The 21,282-nt window shown below is 44.5% G+C and overlaps 1 protein-coding gene across 3 annotated transcripts in view; it reads right to left on the reverse strand.

The window, feature by feature from the left end:
• nav1a (neuron navigator 1a) overlaps positions 1–21,282 on the reverse strand; it is a gene marked incomplete at its 5' end in the record, with an annotated part of 77,273 nt that overhangs the window by 44,733 nt on the left and 11,258 nt on the right. For all 3 annotated transcript variants that reach the window (XM_080496784.1, XM_080496783.1, XM_080496785.1), the window contains 3 exons: positions 6,344–6,685; positions 8,207–8,309; positions 20,259–21,083. In XM_080496784.1, the coding sequence (XP_080352910.1) occupies positions 6,344–6,685; positions 8,207–8,309; positions 20,259–21,083 (1,270 nt within the window). The remainder of the gene's footprint in view (positions 1–6,343; positions 6,686–8,206; positions 8,310–20,258; positions 21,084–21,282) is intronic.

Below are 21,282 nucleotides of genomic sequence, written 5' to 3' on the forward strand. Positions count from 1 at the left end.
TGTGTGTGTGTGTGTGTGTGTGTGTGTGTGTGTGTGTGTGTGTGTGTGTGCGTGTGTGTGTGTGTGTGTGTGTGTGTGTGTGCAGCGGGAGACACATGAGCAGAAAAAAAAAGAAAGAAGCAAAAAGCTAATTGGGAAGTCACAGCAGATCAGCCGACTGCCATGAGAACCTCACACTTGTTGCTTTGTGTGTTCAATCTATCTTTAAGTAAACAAAGTAGTGTGACGTTGTTCCTCAAGGAAGTTAATAATGAAGCCTCAGCACAACACTGGAGGGTTAAAAAAGATTCACGCGGATATTGTTCTCAGTGATAGAGGAGGTGTCAGGGGGTTTCGAGCCCTCCAAATCCTCCCGAAGCCCCATATGTTACTCTCTGTTAAATCTTTTAATGTGTGTGTATTAGAGTGTGCACGCTTCTGCATGTGTATATTCGTATATGTGCTGGCGCAGGGGTATCTGTGCCACTTTAGCGGATTAATGTCATTATTGTTTGTCAGCGGCGTCCTGCTGTTACAGCTGGAGCGGGTTACATCATCACGGGACGTAAAACAATAAAACAATACACACATATGCAAATGATGCCACTAAATATGAAGAGAAATTGTAACCTGTGCAATCTGAGTGTTGCTTTTCTTATTCATGTATGTGCGCACTCCATGGGTGTTCCCTGCATTGTTTTGCCCACACGTGCTGGAACAAAGAAACGGGTGCATGCGCTCCTTCGCTCAGTCAAGTTCCCTCCGCAGTGACAGGAAAAGTAATTGATTACACGCCACACCGAGCAGACAGAGCAAGGAGAGGCTGGCCCTGGAGGCCCGGAGGCCCGCGGAGGAGCAGGTAGAGTAAAAAACAGAACAACACGGGCTCCGTCAGCCTCCTGTGCCACACCTTCAACCGCCTCCAGTCGACTTTTCCACGTTCAAACGGGGAAGAAGGAAGAAAATCTGCAAAGACGAATGCAAAAAATACACAACGATTCACAAACCTCTCGTGGGTTGTTGACGAGGAAGAATACTGACTATTGTCCAGTGTGTTCCTAATTTAAAGAGTCTTTACTTCCTTTACTGGCAGCCTTGTGTTTTTTATTCATTTTCATACGGTACGAAAATAAACAGCCAGTCCGTCAAAGCCTGCAGACGTTGCAAAACATCCACAAAAACCACAATCAGCAAAGAGTTGGTTGTTTTTTTTTTAAACATCTTATTTCGGTTTAATATTCAGATTACCAAAAAAAGAATCCAACTGTTTGAGGTTTTAACATGTCAATTTTTTTTATTTTTTTTTACAGTGGTGAACTGAAATAACCCAAAAAGCCTGGATTCATATTTAAAAACGATTATAAATCACTCGTAAAGTCTTTGATAGACAATATGAGGGAAACAGCAGTCAGTCTGAGGATGAAGCTTTGATCTGCTCATTCCATTTAGATTGCATATCTCAAGATTTTAAACAACAGTAAGAAATTCAGAAGTTCAAAAGTTCCTGTTTTCATGCGTTTTACACGTCTGAATTTCTCTGAGATGTTTTCTTTTTTCAGTCAACATTTATACTCGACCTCTTTATACATTGAATAAATGAATAAAGGACAAAAAGTAGCGTGTCATGCGTGAGAGTTGTACTTCATTTAAGCATCGCATCTCAACCCAATCTGACTGCAGCTCTCGTCATAACGAAGAGACGGGGAGCGGGCCGAGCTGTTTTCTTAGGAGGTGGGCCTGAAACTGGACCGCAGGGTGACTCATGAGAGTAAAGATCTGGGTAAGATCTGAGGGAAGACCTCCGTGTGTCCACTGAGGACCGCAGCGGGAGGGACGCTACGTGAGAATCAGATAGGGACCGAACGGATCCGTCATACATGAAGTCAGGTCCAGATGTGGGGAGGAGAACCCACAGGGTTCCTGGTTGCAGTGTCTCTGAGTGGAGGGGATTCCCATTTATGGCCAGAAGAGGGAGACGGTGTACAACAAGACTGAGCTGAGCTTAACTTAAAGCTGCTTCAACACACATCTACACACTCATATCATACACATAAAGGAAGCCTCTATTAGCAATATACAAATACGTAACACTGGAGATAAGGTGTAAAGACAAAGACCAGGTCTATTGACTCAACTATCACTGTGGCCGGCTCCAGCCAAGAGATAAGGGCGAGATATTGACCTTCAGAGATTCAATAAAACCAAACATTTAGTCACACTCATGAATCCCAAGTAACTGCTGATGACATCCACGTTTGTTCCAGGCATGATTAGCTTTCCAAACACATTACTTCTCTTATTAAAACATTAAAACATTCCTGCTTCAAGTCCCCACGCAGCGCTGGACCGACATGATGTTTTTCCACGAAGCACATGATGCTCGAAAGCAAAACACATCAGCACTGTGTCTGTGTGTCTGTGTGTGTGTGTGTGTGTCTGTGTCTGTGTCTGTGTCTGTGTCTGTGTCTGTGTGTGTGTGTGTGTGTGTGTGTGTGTGTGTGTGTGTGTGTGTGTGTGTGTGTGTGTGTGTGTGTGTGTGTGTGTGTGTGTGTGTGTGTGTGTGTGTGTGTGTGTGTGTGTGTCCTCGTCTACAACAAATGTTTTCATAATTCAGGTGTTTAGTGCAGTGAACCAGCTTGTCTCGCATGGTAACCATGGCGACGGTGCGTTATAGGGGTTTGCTGAGGACGGAGGGGGGGCTCCTCCATTCGTCTGCACCCAGCGGGGGAGAAAACAAGCCACCCGCTCGCACCAATCCTCTACGTGTGTGTGCGTGTACGTGTGTGTGTGTGCGTGTGTGTGTGTGTTTAGATCCCATTATCGCCACTCCAACCACATCAATGGCAATCAATACTGTCCATCAGGGCGACGTGGGGCTCGGACCCCCGCTGGAGGGCGACCCGCGCTCCACTCAGGGTGGCTACACATAATCACATAGACACAAAGAGTCATTACTCGGTTTCTGGGCACATTATCATTGCCTCTGGGTATTTCAAGACATTACCAGTCAAATCACAAGACCGGTTTCAAGTGCTCAGAAATACAAAGACTGATGAGGAATGCCACTGCAAAAAAACACAGAATTGACCATTTCTTGCCAAGCTTATTTAGTGAAACAATGTGCCTGTTCAAGAGAATGAAAGACGTGTAGCTTTGAAGTAGAAAAGTTGATGTATTTGGTTGCGTTGAAGCACAATCGAAAAAGGCAATGATGCAACAACGTCGCCAAACTATTGAAATCCATTCAACGGGGGCACATTTTAGGAACAATGACAGTAGCATAAATATTATATTTTTGTTATGGGATCTGGATTTAGGTGTTTGTGTGTGGTGAGCATGTGGTTTCTATTGACATATAAGCTTTATTTGGAGAATTCAGCCCGTTGGGACTTTGCTTCATGCCACAAAATGTTTCTCCGGAGTGATGTTTGACTTCTGTAGCCAAAATGCTGAATGTGTACACCCACATCAGGCTTTTGTAACTTTCCTCACAGTATATCGACATGGAACCACACCTAAATACTTTAAGTACCCTCACACATGCACTCTGAGGGGAACGACCTCCTCATGGTCACCCCGCTCGCTGTTTCCGGGTGGGAATGACGTGTGCGTGAGTGAGAGTGTAGGGGGATACCGGGGGAGTCTCTTTCCAGATGTAAGTGGAGCTCAACAGGCGCAGGAAAACGCCCCGTACGGGAAAAGCACAGGAAACACATAACTGACATAAAGGTTTGTGACTCAGACTATATACGATCCGCTCTCTGCCAGGTCACGGTACAGTCACGGTTAACGTACCTCTGTTGGTGAAAGTGACTCACGCCAGTGCGGAACAACTCAAGTCTCCAAAAGTGAGTCAGATCCTGCTCGCTTCTATATGTTTATGAAGAAATTTAAGTTTTATTGCACTGTTTTTATCTCCTGGTCACAGAACAAAGACATGAGGGATAAAAAAAAAAAACAAACCCAAACGCAGACGGCATGTGTTATGATCCATTAGAGGGAAATTCGAAGTATTTTCTATATACTGAGATGTTTACTGTGACCTCTGTGTGACACGACTAGTGTCTGCATGCATACTGAATGAGTACGTGTAATAAATGATGAGATGAGGGAAAAAGATTCAGAGTGGGGATCATTCATGTTGATGTGGGTGGGGAACTCTTAAAGTAAAGAGGGAAGAGCAGCACTGTGCTGCCCTCTAGTGGTAAAAACATATTGGTTCTTTAAAACTGAAGCGGGGAAATTCACTCTCAAACTTTTTTTTAAATCTGCAAAGATAATAAAAACAGCCGAGCGTGTGTGTGTTTCACCCATTTTTAAAATCTAAACTTAGGGTTAAAGGGTTATTTAAAACGATTCAGTTTGAGCTTATAATTTGAGAAACTATTCCAATATTGTATTAAATCTGCTTGAAACGTTTTATTTTATGAGATCAGTGTATAAATAAATGACAAATAAAATATTTTCAGTAAGTTTTTTTGGGTTTTTTTTAACATGCGGAGGTCCTCACCATACACAATGTCGAAATTACCAAAGATAAAATCGTTATTGACTTGGTTTCATGGTGTTTTGGGGGGAAAACTAAAAGCAATCCGGTTCTCACAGGCAAAACTAACTTCCATTATTGCATGTCAGATCTTTTTTGCTGCAGTTTGACCACTTTAAAGGATTTAAACATGGTTTTGATATTGATATACAAGAATAAAAGCAAGTTTATTTTCACCTTTTGTCTTCAATCTTGTGAATTTATTTTCCCATCATCTGTTTGTCCTCAATCTTCCTCACTGTTTGGCCTTTTTGTTCACAAACAAACACCATCCTTTATTTTAACTCTCGACACAAAGCCTAACATAAACTGACCACTAAGTATATGTCAGACGAAGAATACAATGCTAATAGTGTTCAAACGGTGCTGTGATTGATTTCCTGGTGACAGGAGGAGCATTCCTGTGGCAACTGATCAGATGTGAAGCCGTGGCCACATCAGGATCTTTGCAGTTGACTGTGAGACATTAAAGACGGTATGTAAACAAGATGCTGAGTCTACAATTGATTTGGTTTGTCAAAACCCGAAATTTCTCCAAAACTGAGCGGCAGAGTTCACAGACGTTACCACATTCTGCAGCAAATGCTCTAAAATCCAGTAACTCTTCTTTGTGTTCGACTGGGAATCTTGTAATCACAGAAAATGATTCATAAAGTGGAAGGATCATGAAACGTTTAGGACAGTGATTCAACTTCCTGTGTTCAGAAAATATATAATCTTCATATGACCAGCTCACAATTATCAGTCCATTAAAGACAGACACTCAAATGATTATTAAAATCAATTGAAAAATTATATTAATTTACTATTTAGGAGGCAACATATCAAGCTTAAAGACAAATGATTCTGCTGAAAACTGCTCCGACAATGTTTTAATGCATTTTTTATTTTCATCATATCTATTCTACAACAATAATTTATAAGCTTTCTGCATATATTTCATTCAGATAATTCCTTAAAATGATGGGAAGCAGAAGAATAATTTTGCGAGGAGTCGCCGAGCATTACAGCCTACAACCTTATGCAGCGAAGACTTTATACCAAGCAGCTATTTCTATTCTATATGTATTATGTTAGTTATTGAAAGTGTATATTTTATAACTATAGCTGCAAACATGCAGATATTTCAGGCAGATATTCAAATACTTGCAAACGTTTTAAGCATTTATTGTTGGTCATCACGGACGTCATGCTGTAACAGTGTTATATTTGCGTTGTCTAATATACTGCGTACATTCTTTTTTTTGTGTGTGAATATTTTCCACTCATATTTGCATTATTAATGACGATGTCGTTGCTGTGAGCATATATTTGAGGACACGCTGAGGAGTTGTTGTGAAAGCCAAGCCGGCATTAAATCTCTCTATTCAAAGGATCCATGGCGACTTGAAAACAGAGACCATTCTGATCTTGACAACTCTGACTGATGTCACACTGGCTGTGCCGACTGAGTCACCAGGTTTCTGCCTATGCCAGCTTCTTTTAGTGAGCCAACACTGGGGGTGGGGGGGGGTTCCCACCACATGGAAAGCCTGTTAGCAAAGCCGGCAGGCTCTCAGCTCAATGACAGGATGATCTCTGCTTGGGGTGGGGTGGAGGGGGTGTGGGGGGGTAGATAACGGTGACACTATTAGCAGCGCTGTGCCAGAGGGCGAATTTCTGATTATAGCAGAGCCAGCTGCGACTAAGGGTGCGAGAGCAGACATTACCAAGACCTCTGATGATGCAGCGAGGCGTTGTTGTCGTAACCGCACAAACAACGGTGGAAAGTTTCGCCTCACGAGCAGTATGACGAGGATCAAGGTTACGAAAACTCACCCATTCCCGAGATCGTCAATGTCGTCGTCATCGTCGTCATCGTCATCTTCGTCGTCGTCATTCGGGCTCTTCCCCCCGAGGTCGCTGTCGCTGAGGTAATCTCCCTTCAGGAGGGACGGGTCCGACTTCTCCAGGGCCTCGATGAGGTGGATGCGAGAGGCGTGGCTGATCCGGAGGGGGACCTCGGACGGGGCGTTGCCCGTGGACGGGGCGTCGCCGGCCTGCAGACGGGGGCTGGCTTGACCCTGCCGCCATGACAGTGGGGAGGAGCGATTTGACAGGCTGGAAATCGAGAAGGCGGCGGCCTCGTCGCTGTCGTAGCACACGGTGCCGTCCACACAGCTGTGGGAGGTGAAACGCAGGAACAGTAAGAAGAGTGTGTCCTCTAAAGAGCCAGAAACAGGTTGAAAATTATTTTTCGAAAAACTTCCCCATTCAATGAGCTCTCTTTTTTTCTCTCGCAAACCAAATACCGTCTTTTCTCAGCGGGACCTCGATATAAAAAGCCTCATGCCGATTTTAAAAAGGCTTGGGGATTATTTGGGACGAGCATGTGTGTAATATACTGTTGTACATTTACAAGTCATATTTGCTTTTGTGTGCGTGTGTGTGTGTGTGTGTGTTTTCATCACAGTGTCGTTGTCTATCACTGCGCTCCACATTAAGCTTGGAAACACACAGCGCTATCACCACACGCAGCGGGAGGCTGCAAATATCAGCATCAATACCTTCACAATCACATGCGTTTGCCACAGCAGCGGAGCGCATCACTGAGAATTAGCATATTAAAAGTTCGTCTCTCTCAAAGTGTGCGACAGTACGCCCGTCTGCCTCCTACATTAAAACTAATCCGGCCTGCAGGATGCAAATTCAGCTTCATGAAAAATGCCAATAAAGACTTTTTTTTTATTGGAATGAAATGCTTATATGCTAATGTCAAAGAGAGAGGTGCAGAGTGGATGTTTCTTTTCTTGTTTGAATTATTATTATTAATGTTTTTTTGTTTGTTTGTTTATTTTTACAAATGTTCTGCTTGTTACATTCAAAACTACTTCAGGTTAAATATGTGTACACAAAACAATTTTGCTCCCTCAATTTCTTGAATTCATGCAAATGCGCCTCTCAAAGCAATCATCCCTCACAGTATATGTGACATCTTGGTTGCACATTACGGCTGCAGGCCTCGAAGCGAAATATGTCTTTGGGGATATCAGGGAGTGATTCAAGGTTATTACTCTGAGATAAAAGTATGAATGGCAAAGGGAAGTGTATTCCAGCAGGGAACCATCTGCTGATTTGCTCTTCACGTCGGACGACACCAACTGCAGGAGATTCACGGGCCGGCAAACAGAGGAGGAAGCTCTCAAGGACAAAATGTGAAGAAATTGAATGAGACCAGGAAGGAAACCGACACACACAGGAGCTCTTGTGTGCAATTATTCAGAGGATCATACACACGACATGTCTCGCTTGCGTTGTAAGAATGTGAGTCGTGTGTGTGCATCGGCGGCCTCGGCTTTGAAGTCGGCTTTGAGCTAATCCTGCTTCGGTTCCTTATTAACCAAAGCAAACGGAGAGCAAACAGCCTATCAGGAACACTGCTATCGATCCGAAAGCCCACAGGCGGTTTAACATGACACCCCGAGACACTGTCAACAATGTCAATAACAATCTGCCCCTGTCCGTCTGCTGCTGCTTTTTTTTTTTTTACTTCACCCTTCTTTGTTTTTGTGTGTGTGTGTGTGTGTGTGTGTGTGTGTGTGTGTGTGTGTGTGTGTGTGTGTGTGTGTGTGTGTGTGTGTGTGTGTGTGTGTGTGTGTGTGTGTGTGTGTGTGTGTGTGTGTGTGTGTGTGTGTGGCTGACCTGTGGCTGAGCTGCACTCCTCTCAGGCTGCTCATGGTTTCCTCCAGGTTGTGTCGAAGGTCGAGAACATTTTGGACCGTCCTCTTCCTCTGGGACTCTGGATCTGTAAGACACACGGGACATTTTTAGAGATAAGGTGGCATTATGCATCAAAACCAAACCGCCTTGGAAATGCAGCCACAATTGAACAAAAGGTTTAATAATGATTAAAAAAAATATCACATCTATTATTATTATTATTAATTATTATATATTCACAATGCTCAACTAAAAGCTGACCAAAAGAACTGTAATGTTTGTTTCCTTCCAGTTCACCAAAAACTGTAACATTACACTGTATCATCAAAACAAAACATGAGTAATATATCTACAGCGAGGGAATGCATTTAGGAATTAAAACAGTGTGGTTAGTGATGGTGGTTAACAGTTGCTCTTCCAGATGGCAGACGGAGTAAAATCATTTGAATACAATGGGGATTGACAAAATGACAGGAGGAGACCTTTAAAACCAACATGGGTCCTCACAATAGCAGCGAGTGAGTGTTCGTCCCCATCGCCCATCTGTCTGCTTTGGATAACTCTCATCCTCCTCCTTAAACCACCCCTCAGTCACAACGACCCCGTGCCCGTTCACTGCACTGTGCCCCTTTGCCCCTCTGCTTGCTCGGGGGGGTAGAAATAAAGCAAAAGCTTTTTTTTTTCCTACTTAAACTCAACAGAGTACACGCTGGAATTTGCCTCACTGCTTCGTAATATGCTGTAATCTGCTCAGATTCGGCTCCACTGAATCATGCTGGGCCTGGAAACACTGATAGTCTGTGTGGTGTGTTTTTGCATGACTCCCACGGGGGGTCGGGAGGCGGCGGGGGGGGGGGGGGGCAGATGATTGGATGCAATCGAAGACAATACGATTTCCTAAATCGTTTCAAAAACACTTGAGCCACGAAGACATAAAACTGACTGAACCAAAGCAAATCAGGAGACAAGCATCAGATGGTAAAATCGACCTCAAGGTACTGTTTTCTATCAAAATGTGTCACAATCCACAAATCTTCTGTCTTTTCTTGCTGCTTTTTGATGAGAGTTAAAACAAAATCCACCTGCATGCAACGGACGCACAATGTTTGATTATTGACAGCAAGGCAAGGCAAGAGGGACATCTACATTTCATCCTGTGACCTTTAACCTTGCTCTCTCTTCAAATCTCTGATGTGTGTTTAGTTGTAATGAGGAGGTGGTAATAAAAGGCCTGTGGTGATAAGATACGGGACAGTCGCTTCACCCCTGAGGTTCGGTTCAATAGGCCATTAGGACCGGCCAGCTGACTCTCCATTGAGCTCAACACCGGATTTACTACGATCAAGGGATAGGGTAAGACGGAAATAAAAACTAAGTGTACTTTTACAGGCAGCTCCGGGGGAAATAATTGCTTTAGACAATCACACACTATCTGAGCTTCACATCCTGAAGCTTTTTAAATTCTGATCTGGTTAAAACATACACAATCCAGTGTTGCATTGAATAAATGAGAATTTCTTCTGAAAGTAAAATGACACAAACACTCACTATTCACAACCAGCCCGCACCAGTCCAGCTGGTTAATGAGGAGGTGAAAGAGAGAGACGGCATCCTAATGAGTGAGGAGGAGTGACCGTGAACTGTCAGCGGTGTCAATCTCAACAACAGCTGCAAAATGAAACCCCAAACATTGGCCGTGTGTGTGTGTGTGGCGGCTCTGCTCACACGCAAACACTCCGCAGATGCAGAGAATCGTTCACAAAAGATCTGAATTGATTTTGTTACAGACAAGTGATTAGGGAGCCCCGGGAGTCACTTTTCAGTGAAGAGATGATGATGAAGTAATTGTGATCTAAACCTCAGCTGCCCAGAGAGATCTAAAAAGGACACGCTATGGCTACATGAAACAGATCTAGAAAAATGTGATTCCTTAGACCAACTAGAAATCTAAAATATGCTTTTTCTCAGTTTGGATTAAAAGTTTTATTGGCATATTGTAAATCTTTCATTTCGGGTGAAATAATCATAAACTGTTGAGCTGCAACAAAGAATCTAATGCATGTAAACAGATTAGGCTCGACACTCTGTTGGGGCACACGCACGCACATGCAGCTTTTAATTGGGCGATTTTAATTACCCTAAACGGGAGCTTTGTTTAACATTGGCGTCAAATTGATTAGATACGGTCTGTCTTTTTGTGTGTGTGTGTGTGTGTGTGTGTGTGTGTGTGAGAGAGTGAGAGAGTGAGTGTGTTCGCCTGTAAAAGACTTCCTGTCCCGCCGCTGCCTGGGCCCCAGTGGTCCCAGCTGGCATGGGGAGGGGATGAAGAGGCGGCGGTGGAGAGGGAATTAGGGATGCAAATATCCCTGTCAGGCCTGGCAGCTCCCCGGGGGTGCAGATGAATCACAGTGATCTGCTTTAAACGGAGCGTGCGCGCGTCCGTGTGCACAAGTGTGTGAGCGTGCCGCCATCCGCTGGGCCGGTACCTCCACCTGCCTCCTCTGCAGACACTCTTCAACACGCTCCGGCTCTGAAGAGGCACGGAAACCAGCTGAGGCGCCGTTCATTAATGGCCCACTCAGACTCTTCAAATGAGGGCTCAGCAAGTTTGGAAGGAGAGTAAGTGTCTGCATGTGCTGCGCGCTCAGGGCAATTTCTGCATCTTTATGCAAGCCAAAAATGGACCAAAACAACCAGACAGACCGACAGACTTCAAAGAAACCAAAGTAAAGAGGAGAGAGAAAAGGAGGCGAGCTCACGGCGACTTTATTTTAGAAGTTATATTCTGCCTGCCGCACCACAACAAGAATACAATAATCTACAATGCATGTGAAACAAAGCACTGCCCATTTCTCTCTTATTGTATGTGGTCAGGTCGGATTCCCCTTCAAACAGAACTGCTGGTCTTTAAATGGGCAGAAATGTTATGATGCTTGTTTTTGAATCCAGCCAGATGTTTCTGTGGCGCTCCAGACTTTCAACGGGTGTGTTAAAGGCTATTTACAGTTGTGGCCGAATAATCCTTCAGCCTGGACCTACCAGAGGTGCCTTAAGTTCACGGTCCTTACGAGTAAAAACAACAACAAAAAAACCTAAACCATTCATCAAAATCTCAAAAGTGAAAATGCATATTCTAAATATTGACTATACATAAGTAAAAACCACTTGAGGACATTTCTAACAGATGTTTGTGGATAGTGCTTCCCTTCCTTTCATACTTTTCATCTTTTTAGGCCTGATGTATCGGTAATACCACGATGGAAACGTGAAAGGACGGCCCTTTCTATATCACTGCCCCATTCATTCAACTTAGAATCAGTGTTGTTTGGAAAACTCACAAATATGCCAAAAACATTCATCGGTTTCTTTGAAATCCTGACGGCATGAGCTGCTGGTTTGCCACTACTCTGTTCCAGATGGAGATGGAAGTGTTCACTTCTGGTGGACTCGGTTTGACAAGTCACAGTTTAATGGGTAGAAATCTAATGCACCGTTTACATGTCCCCTGATTGGATCATAAACAGGTTTACACCACCTCTTCCAATCATTTTAATCAGACAGGAGCAATCTGATTAAGGTTAACTGTATAAATGACACAATTTCAATCAAATCAGCTTCTCATCAGACTACTTATGACTGATATAACCACAGTAAGACGCCCCTGAGAAAATCCAAGGAGAAAAATCGTAAACATTAGTGAATTAAAGGAAAATTGTTGCCTGAAATGTACCTTTATACTCTGCATATTGTAGGAGTATTAATTGCCTTTCATTAGTTCCCACCTTTGACATTTTCAGCAGCAGGGTGGTGCATGTGGGATGGACTCAAAATAAATCACTGTGCCTCGTCATTTGAGAATAAAACTGCCTGACACAGTGAATCAGTGTGACTCACATGTTTACAATAGGATTTAGAGAAAGGGTGAGGGATGAGCTCACTAACTGTTGCTGGAATAAACCATTTTCTGATTCGAGTTAGAATATTTTACACTATGAAACCCATAAAACAGTACTTCTAAAAAAGAAAAGGATGTGGTTAAAAATGCTGCATTATGTGGACTTAAAACAACAAGAGGGGAAGAAAAAAAACTGCTGTTTACTTGGTTTCCTCTCTCGACTTCCCTCGCCATCAGAAACAAACAGAGTCCCAAAAGACACACTAATAGCTCTGTCCTTGCAGGGTTAGTCTGCCATTTTGTGCATTTGTGTGTAACGGCCACATCCTTTTCTCACAGTGCCGTTCTGTTATAGAGAGTGTAACCGTGGGCTCGTGTGCATCTGTGTGTCTTCGCCGGGGCCCAGAGATTCGGCTTTGTGGAATTTGAATGAAGGTTTGATTAATGGCTCCCATTTCTATTCTTTCCTTCCTTCTCTCCGGAGTTCATCCGTCCCTGTCCCCTCCACGTGTGTGCACATACGTTAGTGTCTCTTTGAGCGTCCTCGGGCTACAGCACCCTCGTCGCATGACAAATGGGTGCGGCTGAGCTTCACTGGTACTACTTCCTGTGGTATCTGCACCTCCTGCCGTGTGTACGCCTTTTCTGTGAAAGACAGTGATTACAACATACCTAACAGGTGACAGAGAATAACACAAACAGGATGCTAGTAAAATCTCTGCAGTTAAGGGTATTGTTTAAGGTTCTTTTATGGCGGGAGGACGGAGCGTATAAACACCTGTCACACTCGATCTGCTCATGCCTTGATCAAACCAAATCAGTTTAATATTTTTTATTTTTATTTATTTTTTATTTCCATGTGTTCTCTGTCTTTTTCTGGGCTGCAACTCGGCGCAGCTTTGCGTCGCTGCCCTCAGATGACCTTAGACAGTTTGCAAAACAGGAAGCGTTACAACACAGCCATTCCTGCACATCTGGACGCGGAGAACAAACACATGCTAAAGCAACCCGAATGTCCATCCACACACTTGTCGCGCGCACAAACACAAAGTTTCTCTGCTTCGCGAGGATGTCACAACAGGATATTAAAGCCCTTGAAGATTGCATCTAATACGTGGCATGAATGGTTAATGAGGCTATCAGAGGGAAATCGCTGCATCCGAGTACAGGGGAATCTAAGCAGTTGTTCGTTCGTTGTGCTATAAATGATGCAACAATCTTCCCATGACCGAACAATTAAAAGTGTCGATACACATTTGTGGGAAGAAGAGGGGAGATATTGAAAGCTAGTCAGTGGCACTTCAGACAGCTGACCGTGAAATCCATTTCAAAATTGGAAACCCTTATGCAGGAGCAGTTTCCGTGAGAGAGAAACGGAGGGTTAGCGGCACGACGGGCCGCCTGAAAAACACAGCTGCACAAGTTTGTGGACAGACCGATGAGAATATACATCCAGGAGTGTCTGTGCAAGAAACCAGCACACAGTCAGAGCTTCCTGGATACAGTGGGACGTCCTCCCGGCACAGATCTCCTCGCCACAAATCCTGGCTCACATAATGTTGACCCAAACACAAACAGGCAAACTTAAACACACTCAGCATATCTGCTTAACCACAGCGCGATCTGCTTAAAAGTGCTATCCGCTTACAGAGTGGAGAAGAGGGAGCCTGGGATGAGTCCAGAGGACTTTATCTTCATAGGAACGGAGGTGGAAACTTCACAGAGGTAAAGACTGACAAAAAAAAAAATGAAAACATCTCACCGCTAACCTTCCTGATTAGACATGAAAATACAAAAGGGAGTGTGTGTCTGTGTGTGTGTGTGTGCCTGCTTCTCTTTATCATGATGCACCGTGAGCATCAGTTTGAAACAGAATCCGCGCAAATCTAAATAAAGATCACAACACACCTCCACTCGCGTACACACATGCTAAATAAACCTAGCAACGGGCCTCGGCAGACCGTGATGTGTGGCAATGTTTGGGTGTATTTTTGTTTAAGAGAGTTGTTTCCTGTGGAAATGTATTTTACAATGTGCTTAAACACAGCTGCGGCTCCACTCGCACATGTCGGACAGACGGCCTGCACCCCGTGCGCAGGATCGCACGCTTTTAATGAGGTGATGGGCGAAACAGCAGAACCGATGACACAAAGTAAGTAAGTATAGCCGGTAACGTGCCACAAATTGCAGCCGGCGCAGCACAGGGGTGTAATTTAACAGCGAGATAGGTGTGAGACGACAACATGGGTTTGACAATCTGACTCTACAAAATGTATTTCCTGTGACATACTCTGTATGTAAAGGTCAACGACTGGATTAAGGCGTCGTTTTTTTTCCAATGCAGAAGTATGCATGAAAAATACTCCAATATCAAGTTCATTAATCAAAGTACAACGATAAAATCCGGATAACTAAAACTATTCCTCCACTCCAACTATTTATTAATTAACAGAAGATTTCTTCTTCTCTTGTCGCAGCCTCATCGTAGCAGCAGCGGAGAAAATTCAGTTTTCAATTGAAGCTTCTCAGCGCCCGTGTCTGGTTTTTGACATCTGATGGGAATCAAGCCCCAAGCAGACTTCTGTGCATCTGTAAGATTTATTACTTCTGACCCTATTTTATCCTTTCCTGACATCACTAAAATGATTTTATATTTTGTATAACCATAACTCTTGGACGACTAATGATATTCCGAATGTTCAAAAACTACCGGAAAACATAAAAGTAAAGCTTTGCGGCAGTAGTTACTGCAGTGATCCCTATAGTGTGAATCTTCCAAGCACAGATAAGATTCACCAGTGTCATAATGTGGAAAATGGGCTGCTCTCACTCTCAGAAACACATAAAGCTGAACATCCTAACATCTGAAAGTTGAAATGATCTCATAGAGAAAAGGCAGAAACACTCGCTGCACATTTTTTGACACCCTATAGCCATAAAATGTACATTAATCCATGAATTCTCAATCATAAGATGGTGAACCTAAAGACGTATTTAAAAGACAGAAAATCCCAAATAACCTGATTTTACATCGAGTTCAGGGGAGGATGCCCGTGGGTAACATATCAGTTTCACTTCAGCCTCCATTACAGCAGTGAGCTGTTGTAATAATGTCACAAGACTTTTAAGGCAGTAAAAACACCGGTCGAACTACATCAGTAACAAAGGACACTTTCATGTGGAAGCTTTCATAAGAGGAAAACACAAATAGAACAGGAATAGATTTGCTTCTGATCACAAGGCGCCTTGCGTAACACTCCCTATGTTCTTTACATCGTCTTCTTCACATGAATGGATGTATTGATTATATCTCATCGTGTTCTAGATCAAATTTTACTTGGTAAGTTCAAAAGAAACACATAATTATAGCATTGTATCAATTAATAAGACCTACTTTCTGTTTTTAGGAGAGAGGTGGTATCCTATTATTTAGAACATATGCTTTACTGTTCACCCAGTGGCAATTTTAAGAACAGTTTTCCCCAGACACTCATTGGAGGCAAGTTGTAGCCAAGTTCAAGTGCCCCCGCTTTCATCAATAAGCACTTAAATCTTTCAAAGGTCAATAAAATATAATAAAATACAGCCACGCCATTGTCAACAGAGTATATTACAAATGATAGAACAGTAAGAGCATAACAGCTGGCTTGTTTTTAAGTGATAGCCAGTGTGTATGAGTGCTGTTGTGTAAGAGCTGAATGGACAGAAACACAGAGAGCACTAATATGATTTAGGAGGAAGATGGCAGGAAGCAGACGGCACTAATGCAATGGCTCCTGCATTAAGTCCTGAGAGACTGACCACAGTGCACTGTAAACACAAGGTCAAAAAAAAATAAAAATAAAAATCATACATGCATCCGAATGTGCAAACGCTCTGACAAAAGTCTCTGTCACACTGAAAAGATGCCCTCTGGCCTCCTCCTGAAACGTTCGTACCAGAAATATCCTGACTGATGACAGAACGCTGCTACCCATCAAGTCACATCAGAGCTGAAAGAGAGGAAGAGCCACAGAGAGAGAGAGAAGCGGAGACAGACAGGTTTGGAGGGATGCTTTATTCCACACTTTCCTGAGGCGTTTGTGTTTATTTGACTTGTCACCACCTCCTCCACGGGACGACTGCCCCGAATCCTTCACTCAGCAAAGCCCGGGGTAAATCCAACTGCTCTGACCGCACCCGCATGACATTAAAGACTCAGCAGCGCTTCCACAGTGAAGGGACTGGGTATTAAAAACACCCTGTCACAGGTAAAATGATGAATACAAAGGAGAATCGACAGCCGAGTGTATCAGTGACTGAATGTGCATGCGTGAGCATGTGTGAGCTTAGGAGGCTGCGGTGCTTTGACGCTATTTCCTGCAGTGCGAGTAAGTTCTGTTCAACAGCCTGTGTGTGTGTGTGTGTGTGTGCGTGTGCGTTTCATCAGAATCTGTGTGTGTGTGTCTTCTTTTTCTCCGAAGGGTTTATTGTTCCACAGACAGCTGAGGAGAATACAAGAGGAACCATCAACCACACACACACACACAGCACAATGCCAGACTAAAATAACAAGTGCATCAGTAGTCAGGGCTGCATTAATGAGCATCCATGTGCCACTGAGTCACATTTAGGCTGTTTTTCAGGCGGGTGGTGCGATACCCTGCCCAGGACCGAGTCACGGAGGAGAGAATATAGCATTTTATTATGTTCGAGTTTGCATTTTTAATGAAAATGTCTAAAAATGCAGCGTTTGCAGGGAATTGTGACCACGCCAGTCAGATTCTGTTGGCTCTATCTATGTTTGTTTTGTGGTTGAACAGCACCAGAGTTAATTTGGGCTGCACTGTTATGAAAGAAGAAAGTTTGAATTGCACACAGGTACACCAGAATATATTCAAACCTGGTTCTCCTTCCATTTGTGATTTAAGTAGGCTTACATTTCAGTACATATGTTGTCATATCTTTAAGAATATTATATTTTTGGGGGGGATATGTTTGGATATTGTTGGTGTTTTTTCGATTTATATACACATCCATCCATCCATCCATCCATCACATGACCATTAGCTCAACTAAAACCAAGACCTCCCAACTTCTCCAAGATCTCCAAACCTAAATCTGATCCTTTCTAAAGTAAAACTCCTCCAAATCCCCCCACATATCCAACTTGGGGGGGGGGGGGAACAGATGTCCTGAGAGCTTTAATCTTTAATTCACTCATGGTTGGCCTTTTCTTGGGTGATGGATCTCTGATTAATGAAAATGGGAGTTGAATCTTCTCATTATCTTTATGCGAGCCTTAATCCGGATGCTTGGTTGGTATCTTAAAGTGGAATCTCTCTAAACTGTGCCGGCCCCATGCTGGGAGAGGCCACTGCTTTAGGGAGCTTAGCCTCTCACACCACACCTCATTATGGGCGCTGGATGGGACGGGGAGGTGTCATTAATGGCACACATCTGAGGTTCGGTGCTTTACGTTATTCTGGCAGTATATGATGTATATACATTCTAACAAGTGCCACTGAACTGTTTTTATTGGAAGAGCTTTGAGTTTACATTATCTTCTATTTGACTTCTAATGGTGATTTTAATGCCACTAATAAGATAAGAGTATTTCACAAGCTGCGTTTGGGAGTATTACCTCTGCAAGTCCAAAGCTACTGACTGTGGGCACACAAGTCGGGTAATTCTCTTAATCCAATTAACAAAAACCTCTTCATCAGTCAGTGTTTAAACATTTACGGCGAATTACAGAATCACTGATTACAAATACAAATCCTAAATCACTTCACTCGATACACATATAGGGCTAACCATGAAGCATGGGGGTTTTGTTGTTTTCTTTTTGTCAGTCGTTCAGCTGGATGGCCGGGGTTTCGTGTCCCGATTATGCTTCAGTGGCATTCCTTGTTATCTTTGTCTATTACTGTGGGCTAATCTCGAAAGGACAATGTCGTGGTGCATGCTGCTGTATGTCAGACAACATGAAATGTACAAGACACAGGCCCATATTGTACTCCCTGTAGCTAATAGCTGACGTGTAGCTTCCATAACAACAGGCCGCGACCAAATTAAAGTTGATAGATCTGGATATAATACGGTACTGTACAGTGATGCATCACGTTCGCATCTCTGGGCAGGAGAAAAAGGTGGAGTGTGCATGGGTACAGGAGGAATGGATCACCGGGAGTGATCCATTGAACATCCATAATCTATCTTCCTATGACAGTGCACATGGAGCAGCAACCAATTAGGCCGGCCTCCCATCGGAAATGGAGAAGTAGATACGATAAAGGATGAGCCCACAGCTGCAAGCTACAGGGCAAGTTACAATTAACCTTTATAACTCACACGCTCGCGTACACACACACACACAGGCACACAAATTCACACGAGCATATTTGCACAACTAGCCGATATTCCTGCAGTGGGGTCTGTAATATACCTCCGGCAGGTTGCGGTTGGCTGCAATGACCCAGAGCTACATTCGGTCTCACAGGATGGCAGATAGAAATTTAGGTCAGCAGCTATTACCATCACTTTAGTCCACAGTCTCACTCTTTTCCTGTCGCTGTCTCATTTATCTCACTGTGAATCAAGGCCCACCTTTTGCATTCCTCTCATTAATCTCAATTCCTCCCCGTTTTGCCTTTGCCTTACCTACTTGGCTGCATGGCAGACACACACAGTAAGACACCACAGAAACACACACACACACTATGTACAGTGCATTCACATGCAGAGGACTACAGGGGCAAGGTCATCCATGCTGAGATTTTGGGCTGAGCTGCAGGACGTAGGCTTGTGAAGAGAGAAAAGAGGAAATGTAGAGAGCCGATTAAAAACAGAGAGAGGTTTGATGATGGGCACAGAATAATTGCCTCGCATCAAGGCAGATATAACGACCCGCTGCACTATTCTCTCCTTGTCTCACTCGGTCTCTGATGCTTTCTGGTCTGAGAATGAGCGATAGAAAAACACTGACTCTCACGGAGCGAGCGTGTTTGAATGAATAATGGATGATAGGTGTGGATTCAAACTGCTTTGACCTATTAGTCACAAATTCAGTCATCGCTGTCGTAATTCATCCCCAGAAACAAAACCTCTGATTTTCCATGCCTCCCAGGCCGTCCCCTCCTGAACTCAAGTGATATTGCCGTATTAGTGCATGAGAGTTTGTGTGGAAAGGTACCTGCCAATGCCACCACCCACTCAGATTCCCCTCTCTCCTCCTGCACGTTGCCCACGGTAACGGGGGGAGGAGGTGGGGGGGGCCGGGGTGGGGTGGATAGTGACCATCTGTCAGTGGCCCGAAGATCAATGGAACGAGAGGGGTGGAGAGGGAAAGGGTGAGAGGGGGCGAGGGAGTGGTGCGAGGCTAAATATGTGGCCCACTGTGACCAGAGCCTGGCTCAATATGCAGCCGTTTTATTTACCGACTGAAAACACACTCCCCCACCAGTCCCACTCACACGGCCTTTAGTGACGAATGGGTGAATACAGTGTGGGCCCGAAGACATGCACATACATGAGTTTACACCCTCGCATTACTGCAAAACACCGGCAATGTGGCCATTCCGTATGGATGGAAAAACGCAGCGGTACACTATGAAAAGTGGGACTCTTGATGGGTTAATATAGATCTAGCTCACTGTGGCAGTGGGTCAGATGAGACGAGGACAAAACACTCTCTGCTGGTGGATGAATCAACAACAAAACAATGTGAGCCTTCTGGAAATGCTTACTTCAGCTGGTTTACAGCAGCGCACACTGATTACACGCACACACACACATCTGGGCAAATTCAGCATAAATCAATTTCACACACATTTTTTCCACGCGAGGCATGTGGGACTAGTACAGTGTTGTGAACAGAATTATTTTCACCTTCTCCAGACTAAAGGCTGTCGCAATGAAAAAGAGAAAAGAAAAAAAAAACACTTGAAAACACTCTGACTTTATGGTCTGCTGCAATAGAGACTGAACTCATTTAAAATTCGCCGTTGATGGCAGCGCTAGAGACAGAGCTGGAGGGAAAGGTTTGGGTGTGGAGAGGAAAAGAGAGATATTCAGGTGGTATGTTACAGTCACAGAATTCACTCTTTCTTCACTCTCCACTTCAATCCAACGTAGGTACAAGAATAAAATAAGACTTACCAAGCATTTGGCTGAATAGCAGCTGTTCAAGGTCTCCCAGAACCGTCACCACCAACTCTGGGTCCACCTTTAAAAAGCCCTTTTCATCTTCCCCCTCTGTCCCCTTCTTCTCTTTCTTCTCCTCAGTTGAAAGTGAAGCCGATCTCCCCTTTTCTCCAGGCTTCTTGGCATTGCTTGTAACACTCCCGGCTCCATTGGAGCTAGCTTTAGTTGGGTTGTCAGAAATGTCCATGTCTGCGCCCGGGCCCCCCTCGGAGGCTTTACTGATGGGCTTGACCTCGGCATAAGGTCCCCGTGGCTTTCCCGGTGCAGGAATTCGACTGGGCTTGCCACCGTTCGAAGTCACAGGTGGGGAGCAAAAAGATTTGGGCTTCCCCTGAAACAGAGACTGTTCTGACTTTGAGAGTGTCCGTGACAGAGGTGGTCTCCCACCACCAGCTTGACCCGTCTTAGTCTGACCCCCTTTGTTGGCAGCGGTGACGGGCCGGCCCGTGTCGTCGTTCCACCGGGGGGATTGGTACAGGTGCAGCTTCTTCTCGGCATCGGTGAGCACACACAGGTTGCCAAGGGATCGCTGTTTGCGGAGCTTGGACGGACTAGGGGTCGGGATGGGGATGGAGCCGGACGTGGGCCGGTAGACCTTGAGCTCTGACCCAGAGGGACGTGGGGGTCCTTGAGGTAGGGCGGACGGCTTGGCCGGCGGCTTCCGAGAGGCCATGGCCTGCGCTGAAGTGTCCTGGCAGGAGACGGCTGCGGACCTGAGGTCCAGCTCTCTGGGCTTAGCCGTCATGCTAGTGTTAGCCGCACTAGCCTCCAGCATCCCTCCTGCAGAGAGCCAAGCAACAGCATCAGTGACACATTCTGAAGTACACACAGGAGGACACAGAAGCAAAGGGGGAGAAAGGAGGACAAAGAAAGGTGTAAAAATGACAAAGGCTTTCTGGCTGACTCTCCCTCGGGTCAGGACTGAGCCAGACTCCCCGCAGTGGGAGACGGTGGGTTTTACCCCGTGTTGAAAATGATG

The sequence above is a fragment of the Blennius ocellaris genome, assembly GCF_963422515.1.
Source record: "Blennius ocellaris genome assembly, chromosome: 5".
NCBI classification, from domain to species: domain Eukaryota; kingdom Metazoa; phylum Chordata; class Actinopteri; order Blenniiformes; family Blenniidae; genus Blennius; species Blennius ocellaris.